General features: G+C 37.8%; 1 protein-coding gene across 1 annotated transcript in view; it reads left to right on the forward strand.

Moving 5' to 3' along the window:
- Window positions 1-13,015, forward strand: part of PPFIBP2 (PPFIA binding protein 2) — a 101,313-nt gene that overhangs the window by 77,947 nt on the left and 10,351 nt on the right. Inside the window, exons 10-19 of the mRNA XM_032690193.1 lie at window positions 808-840; window positions 2,536-2,597; window positions 4,800-4,875; window positions 6,309-6,406; window positions 6,595-6,659; window positions 6,923-6,991; window positions 7,386-7,446; window positions 9,116-9,157; window positions 11,054-11,192; window positions 12,823-12,855. Of these exons, the coding sequence (XP_032546084.1) occupies window positions 808-840; window positions 2,536-2,597; window positions 4,800-4,875; window positions 6,309-6,406; window positions 6,595-6,659; window positions 6,923-6,991; window positions 7,386-7,446; window positions 9,116-9,157; window positions 11,054-11,192; window positions 12,823-12,855 (678 nt within the window). The remainder of the gene's footprint in view (window positions 1-807; window positions 841-2,535; window positions 2,598-4,799; window positions 4,876-6,308; window positions 6,407-6,594; window positions 6,660-6,922; window positions 6,992-7,385; window positions 7,447-9,115; window positions 9,158-11,053; window positions 11,193-12,822; window positions 12,856-13,015) is intronic.

Genomic DNA, 13,015 nt, shown 5'->3' on the forward strand with positions numbered 1-13,015 from the left:
TATCGACTCCCTGGGGCCTCTGTCCCTTACTGGGCCATGAGAATGTGGTTTTAGTGACCTTGTTCTTCTGCAGCACTGACACTTTTCCAGGCAGGAATGTTTGTGTGTAGTTTACCACAGTGCCTCAGCTGAGCTGCACTAACTTCTTCTGTGGGTGTTAACTAATGCTTCTGAAGGCTGCCCTTGTTGAGATGTGAATTTTCAGGTGCTGTGCTACATCTTTCTCAGGGCTTACCCAGAGTCTCCTGTGGTTTATTCCAAGGAGGGGACTTAACATATACTTGTGCTGATTTCACTCAACTGCAGAGCTTGTGCATGTAGAGAACTGCATGTCTGACTAGAAAGTTCATTTGTCTAACAGCAGTGGTTTGTAGAGGAACTCTTCTACTAATAGAATGTTGTTTCCCATGAGGCTCCCAAATAATTTATGGTATTTCAAAGGAAAGGTAGCGGTCTGACAATAAATCAAGAGCTCAGCACCATTCAACTTCTAGTAGTGTGTCTGTTCTGTTCACACTGAAGGTGGGTGAAACTGTCCTTGATTTCAGTGACAGAAGAACCCTGTGGATTCTTTGGACTGTGTTCAAGGAAAGCACTTAGATTGTATTTGGATGGTAACAGTAATAATTCTTCTGCAAAAAAAAAATTACTGATTTGTGAGATTTTTAGGTGGTCTTCTCAAAGTTGTAAAGTAATGTCAATGTACTTGTAGTATGCTAGAATGCATATTCTAAGTAAATTGCAAAATTTATCTAATATGTGCTTTTTCTACATACTTTATTTGACTCTCACCATTTCCCATCGTAGAGGAAGTTTATAGGAGAAGGCTAAAAGAAAAACGTAAGCCTTGCAATTCCCTTCTGGCTTTACCTCACTGTTCTTTTCACATCAATTATAACTCGGATGCATTCTGCAGCAGTAATTCGATGTTTGTTTAGATTTGGCTGTCTAATTGTAATATACATGAGACACTGCTTCCATTGCTTGCAGCAAGCAGACAGCTACTTGCCCTGTTCAGTGGGATTTCACTTCAGAAATAAAAGTCAGAGGTTCACGAATCAGATCGTGGGACTTCAAAGGGAAGATGTCAAGGTTAACAGAGCCAAAGCTTAACCTTTACCTCTTTCTGTTTGCACATGTGTAAAGCCCACGTAATATCTGGGAAGATGGCTCTAATTGAAGGTCTTCTTCCTTGGAGGGGAAGGATTTTTGTCTTGAATCAGTGCAGTAAATTAAAAAAAAAGGAAAAAAAAGGCTGAATAAGTGTTTCCATACTTGATGTTGTTAAAAAAATATTGGAAGTTTGCTTTAGTGTGCCTAAAACTGCCTTGACACCAGTCCTCTTTGAAGTCCAATATTTATAATGAGAAATTAGCAGGACTGTGATTTTTTTAAAAGTCTTTCAATTGCTTGCCCACTGCCTGCTGACTTCAGTTTTTGATTTGACTGTGCCTGTGCATGCCCTGTGTGATTAAGTCTGCAAGGTTCATTTACATGTCCTAAAACTTAATCATTGAGAGGTGTGCATTTTCCAGAATCACTGCAATAAAAACTAATTACAGCTTTTGCAAGTAGTTTAGCCACGGCATTGTATGTTCAACATTTACTTGTAAAACTTTTTTCTTTTTACAGATGCTCTTTAGCAATATTGATTTTCTTTCCCCTCTCTCACGTCTGACACATCTGTTTTCATAGTCTTTTGTGAACAAGTGTGTCTGGTTTAATGTCAAAGCATGAATCCCTGGAGTGGTAGTTATAACAGCTAAACTATTTCAGGTTCTGTCTCCATCACTTACACTTGGTTCTGTATAGGTTGGTACTGGAGGACTTGCTAGGAACAGTGTCTAGAAAAGAAATGAAAGATTTGGTTCAGCAAAGTTAAGATTTGGTTCAGCTTTTACAACCTCATACATTTTCAGAGGGTGTGTTTTGATTGATTTGACTATAGCATTTTTGAATTGCCTTTATCATGTAACACTAAACTGTGTGAGGCAACTGTATTAGTTCATGATGTAGATTTTAATCTAGTTATTCATACTGAAATGTTTAAGAAAAAATATTCTACAGATTTTCCTTGTATCAAACCAATTTTTTGTTATTTTTCATTTCCAAGTTCCATGAATGTCCTTGAACTACCTCTCATAAGCTGCCAGATATTTTTCTCAGATGCAACATAATTCATTTTCAATCCCACTTAAAATTATTTCCTTAAGTACATAACAGCAAACACACTCTAATCTTTTGCAAAATGAGCTTCAGTGTTTCCTTTTTTTTTCCCAGTGCTTTACTTTCATAGTTCAAAATAGTATTATGTAGCCTTTTATAAGCAAAACCAGGATGTTTGTGTTGTGCAATGCTTTAAATAGTTCAGCTTTTGAAAAATTCTAAGTGAAATGTAGTTTAATAGTGCATTGGCCCTGCCACTGATATGGTTTTGGTTAGTTATAAGAACATAGGGAGAGTATCACAAAATATATATTTACACTAAATATAACAAGTGGGTTTTTTCTTAGAACATTTTAAAAATATTTTTAGATCAAGAAGTTCAGCGACTGAAGATAGGAATGGAATCGTTATTGGCTGCAAATGAAGAAAAGGTGAGAAAAAAATCCTCACTCTACACAGTAAGAATGAAATTGTGGGTTTGAATCTCTGAAATGTTCTGAAAACACACTTTCTGTAAGAGTGGTGTTGTCAGGATGTTTGTATTATCCTGTGAGGTTGTGACAGAAGACTGATGTTTAAAGAGAAAGTGTGGCTGACTTTGCTAACCTGGCTGAAGAATTTGGGAGGCTCATTACATTCCAGAGGGGAGGACAAAGCCAAGGGTGTAATGAGCAAAATCTCCTGTTTTCTGCTGCTGAAAAGATCCCTAAGGTTTGCTCATCTCTGGCAACTCTTTGTCTTTCAACCTAACCCAAAGTGCATCTAAACCCAATTTAGATTGTGATATTAAAAGGAAGTCAAAGTGGCCTCTGATGCAGACTCAGATTCGGGGAGAAAGGGAACAGGATGTAAATAAATAAGAGGAAGGAAAAAAAAAAAAAAGAGCACTAAAGGAGAAGGAGTGGAATTAAATCTATTTAAATGGGGGATTCATTCTTCAGCAGATTGTAGTTTTTATGATAATAAATCAAGCCATAAAATTTTCCTTTATGGCGACACTCTCCTCTACAATCAAATAAACAATGATATGCATCCTTAAAATCTTCCTTTAGTAAGGACTAAAGGACAGCATTAATACTGGAGAACATTAATGTGGTTCATAACAATATTTAGTTCTGAAAAACGCTTAGAAAGCCAAAATTTACATCTGGAAAATAAAAGGTGTGTCATTATCTCTTGACAAAATTATTCCAAGTCTGCATAAGGTGTTTTTGTATATGAAGGGAACACAAAATATTGTTGCTTATGTCCTAATATCTGGATGTACTCACAGAGGAAGGCACATTATTTCCTTGAAAACTGTAGTATTTAAATTAGTGGACTGATGGTTGACCCATGGCTTCTGAAGTGTTTCATGCAGAACTGTTACCTTCAATAATATTGCAAAATAAAGTATTCTTCCTGAGGGAAAGGACCTCAGAATAAATATTCCCTGTGTCACTTAGGACAGAAAGTGCTGAACTAAGTTGGCAGTAAGTGGTGCATGTATTTCTGTTTTTTAAAAACTAGGTATGTTAGTCTCAGGTCTTTGCTATGAATAGGAACCTGCTACTTCCATCCATGGTTGGGATAATCTGGTTTAGGCCTCCTCTTCCTCATGTTATACTTTGCTGAGGGTGAAGGGAGGATCAGCATCATCTGCTGTTTTGTAAAGTGGTAAAGATCTGGTTTCTGTGCAGTTACTCCTCCACCTTGGTGGGTATCTGCTGTGACTGTAATGTAGCATATGTGTGCCAGAGCAGATTTTAATTGAAATACCTCTGACACTGACACAGCAGCAGCTCAGTGTCAGATAATTCCTTAAATACTCATCAACTTCCTTGGATTTTTTTTTTTTCCAGTGCCTACTTCTTTGTTTCTGTGGCTTTCCTGACACCTGCTTGTGAAAACTAGTTCTTTATTCTTGCTTGGGTTTGTATTCAGTGCTCTGTAGTCACAGCACTGGGCAGGATTATCGCAGAGGAATGGTTTAGAACTGGGGTTAAAGAAAAACAGGACAAACTGTGAGAGTGGAAAAGGCAATTGCCCTCCCTGAATACGTGGATCACGATGCTTTCTGCATGTAATAGGAAAGCATTAGGTACTGGAGAAGGAGTGGAGTCAGAAAATGCATCAGACATTCACAAGGCCTCATTTCTTTGGTCCTGTGTGGGTTTGACTGCCTGGACTTCAAACAGGTGCGTTCAAAACTGGAGTAAGTGCAGCTGTCAGAATGGAGAACATCCTACACACAGGATTAAAGAGCATGACTAGATTGTTAAACTATACAAAACATAAACATGATTCACTTTATGATGACAGGTATGGTAAAACACTGCCCACTGCAGGCAATTGAGGTTCAACTCCAGAATATTGCCATCACTCTTAGAAGTGAAAGCAGATTTCCAAATTATGCTTCTCTAAATAACTAATTTACTAGTAACATAAAGCTCCTCTTGTTTCCTTACATCCATAATTTCATACCATCTAGCAAATACTACGTACAATGATGAATAAAGGCCAAGAAATATTCCTTACAAGGCATGGGAGAGACTTGATCCTGCTTTTGTGAAAATCACAGAAATGAAGTACAGCGTTTCTGCAGGTTAAAAATGTAGGATTTTAACTGTGATCTTGTTTAATGTTTTTCACAGGACCGTCGAATAGAGGAGCTGACGCTGTTGCTAAGCCAGTACAGGAGGGTCAAAGACATCATGATTGCAGCTCATGGTAAAACATTTTGTGAATTATTTCCTGATATCAGGTCTTTTAAAAACTGCATGTGCTACAACTGCTATTTGCTGTCCTTTTAAATACATGTATATAGTAATATATATTTTATTATGCATGCCTTTGTATCACGTTGGAGTGCTATGAGAGTAAATATATACTTTTTCAGAGACAGAGAGAACCACAGTATGTCTTGACCAGACTTGTGTTATTGCCTGTAGTTTGAAAAGGCATTATATCGCTCTCAAAAAATCTATTACTCAAAATGACATTATATGATTTAAACTAATTCATCTGTAGGAAATGAATAAGGTACACAGATAGGTATTAAGTTTATGTGGTGTTTCCTGTGATCATTATGTTATGAGCAGCCAGTTTTTACAGTGTGAAATGATACCAGGAGACCTTTATGAACATTAATTGATTAAATACATCCTATATTCAGATTTCCTACACTGCAGTTCAATTCAGGAATGGCAGTAATGCTCAGCTGCCAGGGAGCTAGTGGTAATGTTTTATGTCATGTTTTTTATATGGCATTCATAAAAGGAAAGCTGATCTCAGGTGCAATTCGATACTGTTAGGAGGGAGGACTTTTATTCTTTTTTGCTAAAAGGACTTGCAATAAATCTAGTAAGTTCTGTTGTCCTTCCCTTCCACTAAAAAAAAAAATCCTGACAGCTGACTAGGCAAGTTCTTTTTGGAAGGAACAACTGAAAACCCACGATCGCTTTGGTGCACACAATATTTATATATTTTACTTTAAAATCTACAGAAAGATCTTTGTCCCATTTCTCAGTTACACTGCAGGAAGCAGAGTGGGGGTTAGGACAATCTCATTTTAAGCTGCCACCATACTTTCCAGTACTGAATCTAGTCTGGGAAGCTTGACCTTCTGAAAGGACAGTTTTGTTCAGCGCACATCATCACGTTAACAAACATATTTTCAGGCCTTCTATGGCAGAATGGAAACTTGTATTTAACACACAAGAGTCAAGTACATGAACAATCCATGGTGCTCTGGATTATTGAGTTGGTACCACAAGCCTGCGTAGGACCTACAGTGCACAGTGAGATTGTCCACACCGTGATCCATGGCGAGTAAGAAAATGGTACCAACTTCAGCTTGGCCCAGAACATCAAAATCTGAATTACAAATGGTTCAGAAGCTGCCTGATGAGCAGCTCAGCTGCTCACAGCAGAGCAAAGCATGCAACTGAAAGTGATAAATTCGTTGCTCTAATATAAATCATTTTGCTGGTAAATCAGAGCCCAGAGGAGGGGTGGGGAGCAAGAGAGGGTGGTGTAAATTACAAAGAAAGACTGAAGGGGAATTTAGAGACCGAAGAATTTAGGCTGTCTGATATGGGCCTAAATGTCATTTTTTTTGCCTGTTTCTCTGCCTTTCTACCTCTACTCTTTAATGCTCACAGGCTCTTCTGTCTCTGGTGGCAGTGAAGAGGAACTTGAGATAACTTTAAGGAAGTGGAATCTTTTGAATAATTCTCAAGGAGAATTACTGAAAACAGAGGTACTTAGTAAAGATGTTTTTAGAAGCGAGTTCTGCCATATATATGATTTTTTTGGTGTTGGCTTCTCTGTAGTAATGTAGATGAGGGTTTGACCCTGACTGAATTTTTGTACTTCCTGATATTGGGCATGGTAGATTCAGCATCAGACACCAGAATTACAGGCTTGAAACTCTTGTCTTTTACAAAGGCCTCTTCAGGAGAATTGTCACAAGCTGTGCTCCCTCCAGTGCCACACAAAGCTATGGAAATCAGGCAAGACCTTTCTTTCATTCTCATGTTTCGTGTGGGTTGTCCTAAACCTGTATTATTTAGGCTGTTTAACTGTTGGTATCTTGTCTTGACTGTTCTTGGCTTTGCTGTACTTTTGGGTACTTGTGAAAGCAGTGTTTGCCAGGGAGGTTTGCGATGCTTAGTTCTGTAAGGTTTTGAATTACATGAATAAATCAACACTTTTGTATATCAGAAGATATATGTACTGCAGTACTTAAAGCTATGACATTTATTTGTATTTAAAGTGGAAGCATTCCAGTATCTTCGACTAATTTGACCTCTCCACAAGAAGAATCTTTGGAAATCATAAATAGGTAAGAACGAGTAACTTTGAAATGTGAAACGTTTTTCCTTTTTAAAATCCCTTAATGTGTCCACATTGCTCACAGGGAGTTATTGCCCTGTACTTTTGCTTGTTAAGAGCTTCTGAAAAGTTATGTGTAGGTACAAGGTTTAAAGCTGCATACTGGACCTTGTTGCCTTTCATTGCTGATCACAGGATGTATTGTTGCTGTTCCTGACTTCATCTACTGCAGTTTCTAATACTATGATTTTTAGACTAAAAATAATCTCTCAATTCTGAATTATTTGTTACATGCAAATGTAACAAAGTGTGATCTGTACAGCTGTCATAGGAGGCACCTATGGCATATATAAATATACTGTGTGGTATTAACTGCTGCTTTTTTCCCCTGTCACTTTTTTAAGGGTTCCACAGAAAAAAAAGTCAAGTAGTTTAGAAGACTTGCAGAGTGAATCCCTGGAAAAGGTTGGTTTATTTGTAATCACAGTTGCTGGTCTTTAATATCACAACTAAAAGACAAAGGTCAAGTATAAATATTTGTTTTATTTCACATAAAGTAACTTTAACCACCGCTGACATTGTATATGGGGAAAAAGCCCTGATGATAAAACTGCAGTATTATTTTGTTTATAGGTGTGTTTAAAATAATTTTTACTTCCAAATCACTAAAAATGTTAAGGCAGCAAATCCTGAAAGTAGTTAAATGTGGAAATGGGCACTTCCACATAGGATTCCTTTTTAAGTGTTTGCATGTAACTATGAGTGTTGCTCCCTTAGACTTCTGATATAAATGGCATTTCTGAAGATGGCAGTGATGCTGCCTTAGTTAAAACAGCAGGAGCACTGTTATTACTTCAAAGACTTCAATTCCATTCCAGAATAAAGACTTCCCAATTTGCAAAGTCTCGTTACATTGTGGTCCAGAGTCTTGTTTTGTCATTATGTACTGGCATTGTTCTGCACTTGTAATTATGCTTTGTGAGACTGTTGTTGATGCTTTCTGTACTCAAATTAGGCTTAATACTAGGTTACTTACACCCAGTAATGTAATTTAAAACAGATTCTGGTAATGTGATTGCTCCAGTGCTTAAATTTTTTAAAAATTTTTCTTAAATCACTGAAGATGACAGTGAACAATTAGAATATGTGAAATTTGTGTTGCACTCATTCAACTGTGGTCATACACACACGTGACAAATCAGAACTAACGTTTCATTCCACGAAGAACTTATGAAGGTCTGTTTTCATAACTTCAATTCAAAATCTTAATTTGTCCCTGTGTTATGCTGCGATTAGGCTGCACCTACACGTTTATGCTGTAAATTTGCTCTGTCCATGAAATCAGAGCCCATGGAGAAAGGAAAACCCACCAAGGATATCAGAGAGTTGTAGCAAGCCAGCCCCATGTTCAGCAAGGCATTTAAATTGTGTGCCCTAATTTAGGCACGAGGCCTCTTGGTGAAAGAGACCTCCCTGTGCATATGAGTGAGTGGCTAAATGTGAATGTTACAAGAAACTTGTTTTGCTCACCCAGCACAACAGACTGCTTTTTGCATTAATTCCAAGAGAACCTGTGCTAGCAGCATTGTTTACTGGAGCTCCTCTGCTTTGCATAAAGCTCAAATTCCATTTCCTTCCAGCAATAATAATAATAAAACAATAGCAAGCCACACTGGAGTCCCTGACCTAGCCATGCCGGTATTTTTATCACTTCACTTCTACCACAGCTCTTTATGATTTCAGCTGGGTACATACAGTATTGTGTATGTTATTTTATGTCAGTCATTTTCATACTGCTCTAACTTTAAAACAGCTGTTATGTTCCCAGCTTAAAGTAAGTCTAAAGGGACCACCCAGAAGCCTGAAAACAGCAAAATTCCTTTGATCACAGCAGAACCTAGACAGGGCCCAAATTTTGTAGAGTGGAGAATGAGCAAACACAGTTGGTATTAAATATTGGATTGAAATTAAATGAAAAGATAACAGTCCTTGTAATATATTGTCCATACATTAAGCACCATCACTATAGTGATAAGACTACAATTGATGTTCCATGTATGTATGTTAATACTAACATTTGTCTGTTGCTTTTTTTCCATAAAACTTTGAAATTGCCCTCCCTGAAACTCCGTAGTATGTAGATGGAAAACCAGCACAGCCTGTTGTAGAACAAGAGGTATATTAACTGCAACCTTTCCTAACAATTCTCTGTTGTGATGTGCTGTGATGATATGGCTGGGTTTTCTTTTTATGTTCATTTTCTTCTTTTAAAACGTTTGCATAGTTCCAGTGCTGACAAACTCTGAGAACAGGGGTAAAAATTTGAGAGGGAAATCTTTTTTTTTTTTTTTTTTTTTTTTAATCTAAAAGTTGTTACATGAGGTTAGAAGCTGAAGTCAGTCGGTTTCAGGAAATACAGTGCTGATGTTAGAAGCAATTTTTCTACTCGTACAAATTTTGGTACAAGTTGGGATGTACTCCTGCAGCTGCCAAAAAAGGAGCAGGAGTTGAGGAACTGAGCAATCTGGCCTGCAGTTGCAGTATCCAAAGATCCCTCTAGGCCTTGAAATAAGAATAGATTAAAGCAGTGGTTATCTCATTAAATATTTAATGCCTCATCCTGTCCCAGACAGTGTTTTAAAACAATTTTGTTAGAATGGGGTTACTAAATAGTAGCATACTGTATGTTCCTGTATACTAAATATGGTTTGCATGTTTTCAGTATAAAGTTTTCCTACAAAACCTCCGTTCTGTGATTGAAACATTGACCAGTTTATTCCAAAACACATGTTTAATGTACACCACTCCCACTAATGTCAATTGGAGTTGCAGATTTTCTCAAAAAGCATCTCTGTTTCCCTGTTTTGACAGTTTTGAGACATACATTTTTCCCAGAGTTGTGGCTCATCTACCTTTTCATATGGAGCCAGTATTCAAGAAGTCTCAACTTTGAATTTCCAAAACACACATACTTTGTCTGGAGAAGTATCTTCTTAGGCTCAAAACTATCAGATTTATTTAGGCACGTTCTCATCTACCCTTGTACAAGGAGCAGGATCCCCAAGTGAGATGATCACTTGAATGCAAGGAAAATTGAGAGAGATTCTGTTTTTAGCAAAGCCTAGGTACCAGTTCCCTTTCAGTACAGTACAGTGAGATTTTGGGGACCACTGCTTGGGGGCTGTGATGCCTGTGACACTGAATGTGTGCAGGAGAGCAAAGCTTAGACTCTTATTTTAGCCTGATGTGGACAAAACTTATGGGGTCAGCCCTAAAATATATTTCAGTCTATGCTTTTTTTTTTCCTAGGATCTATCAAAATTATACCTTGTGCTTAGGTTCTGTAATAGAATTGACAATGATAGTATATTTGTATATTTGGCAACTATATGTTTAGCTGTAATTATTTTTTTTTAAAAAAACCTTGCATTTGTGATTTTGTCTGTGCAAAGAGATCTCAGTCCTTGCAAATGTTAAATTTCTGACGAACTTTGCTGTCGATTCCTTTACTGTTATTAATGGTGGTGAGAAATATGTTTGAGAAAATTTGAGGTGTATAAATACTTTTGGTTCAAATTCCAGCAAGATAAAATTGTGAGGCAGAAACAGAGACAGTCTGGTGAAAAATAAGGGGGGAAAAATTGGCAGAATAATAAAACAGTCTGAGAAGTAACCAAATGCATTTTTGGCACTATCAAAGTTGACCTTGTAAGGACCAAGTAATTATATAGTACTGCGGTCTAAAGGAGAAGACAGTTAGAAAAGTTCTTATAACAAAAACAGGTAATAATCAACATGAATTTTAATGTAATACAGAGTCTGGCTAGAGTGGGAGGAGTAGATGAGGGAAGACAAGACTGTGTCTTAGCTAGAAAACTGTCAACTGACTGTTGGGTTTAGATTGAGTTATCTGTAAGCAGGAACAGGGAGGGAGTGGAGTCATTTTGAACCGTGAACTTCAAGCACTTTTCCCCAACTTTGAAATCGTGTACTGGGTTGCAAATGCTGCAAGTGATTTGATTTTTTTATTTTATTTATTTATTTTATTTTTTCCTCTTTTGAAAAAACAAAGAGTAAGCCAGTTGTGAAGGGCAGCAAGTACCAAACCTTGCCAGGAAAGATGCCCCGACCCTTGCAGAATGGAGAGCAGGGAACGTATCACTCTCCGGACGGATGTGGGACGAGCGAGGAAAACGGCGTCCCGGGCCTGAGTATGTACCCACAGCTCTCTGAGAGGGTTATGGGGAGGGGAGAAAGCAAACTGAGGGACTGGGACAGAGCATGGGATATAATCTGCTATGCCAGAACAATGGTGTTGTTCACATGATTCAGTTAGAGCGCGTTCTACTGCTGTATTTTTTTTTTAAACAATGTACCAAAAATTAGCTCACTGGGGAGTAAAGGATGGCTTTAAGTTGGAGAGCTCTTTTCTGTTGCACTTGACAACACAGTTTGCTGAAATCATTGACAGCTTAAGTAATGAAGAGACAGGGTTTTTGGACACTGTGGACGGAGCCTTCTGAAAGTCAACAATTAAAAATCAGAACTTTTAGAGAGGCAGACATATTCACAGTATGAACAAGCAGTATTTTTTCCAGACATGCTTCCAGTGCTTGAGCTTGCTCATCTGTTCTCTTAAAAAAAAAAAAAGGCAAGCAAACAAAAATGCACAGCCAAGTGCATCATCAATGCTTTTAAAAATGCACACTAGTTTGGGGTATTAAAAAAACCAAACCAACCCTTTCCTCGCCATCCCCACTGCATTTTAGTGGGTGAAACTTCACAGTACAACTAGCACTAACGTGCACATTTCAAACAAAAATCCTTGTATCCAGCACTGTCAGTTGCTGTAGCTTGTGGGGACCCACAAGTGAAAATTTAACTTGCTAAATGCAGAGAAACACCCATGGATTTTGGTACTACAAATGTACTGTTATTCCACAACCACGGTCCTGTGGAAGCCTGTAATAATTTCTTTTCAGTGACACCTTAGGCACAGATTTATTGACAAGAAGTGTTACAGTGAGGCACAGAACCAGGTATTTCCCAAGGACTAAAGGGTTTGGGAAACTCAGGCATGAGAGTATCCCTTGTGATTCTGAGGTGTTTCTACAGTTTAAAAGTCACGTGGGGTTTTTTTGTTTGGCTGGCTTTTTTTTTATTTGGTGGGAGTTGGTTTATTTTAAGGCCTCATGGTCCTAAAAGCTTCCAGGGTACTGTAGTTTCAAGTTTGCCATAGGATGTGGTAGTTTAGGGGGTTTTTAAAGAGTTTTTCTGTAACTGCAACATTGTAGGCAATGGCATGAGCCATGCTGTTATGTGTTTAACTGCAGGATTATCCAAGGATGGGTGAGCTTGTAAAGGAAAATGTTCTTTTTCTAGAACCAAGCAATGACTTCTTAAATACACTGAGTTAAGAGAATTTTTTGTGCAGGTTGCTTTGTTTCTTGTGCAGTAAACTCAGTACACCTCCAGTTCCTCCAAATTAAGAGGAATTCGATGTAATCTTAGACATTGCTTCATTTCAGATACTCTGCAGGCTTTGTGGAGCTCTGTAGTATATGCTTAATGTGCTTAAAGTGGCAAAGAATAATTAAAAAAAAACCCAAAACAGATAATTAATCATCCCTATCTATTCAGGATGATCTGTATTCAGAATTCTTGGGGCTTGTGCACACCAAAGCATATTCACTTTCATGTCAAGCATAACTGCTTCTTTTCTTTTCGTTCCTGCTTTTAATGCTTAGCTTACTACTTTGCTCTTCTGTAACTTTATTTTGCTGGTGTTTTATATCTTCTTTGCTTCTTCATCTGGCTTTCTGCTTCTTGGGATGACTGAAGATCGCATCAGGAGTGTCAGTGCACCAGTGCTAGGTACTGTATCCAAAAAAGATGCAACTTTAACACCAGTTTTGCTGCTTACTTTTTTTTCTTTCTTTTTTCCCCCCTCCCTTTCTCTATGAAATGCTAACACCCAGTGGGTCATCCAGTCTGAATTACTTATGTGCAGTACTGAAATGAAGTAACAGCTTTT

The sequence above is a fragment of the Chiroxiphia lanceolata genome, chromosome 6 (assembly GCF_009829145.1).
Source record: "Chiroxiphia lanceolata isolate bChiLan1 chromosome 6, bChiLan1.pri, whole genome shotgun sequence".
Classification (NCBI taxonomy): domain Eukaryota; kingdom Metazoa; phylum Chordata; class Aves; order Passeriformes; family Pipridae; genus Chiroxiphia; species Chiroxiphia lanceolata.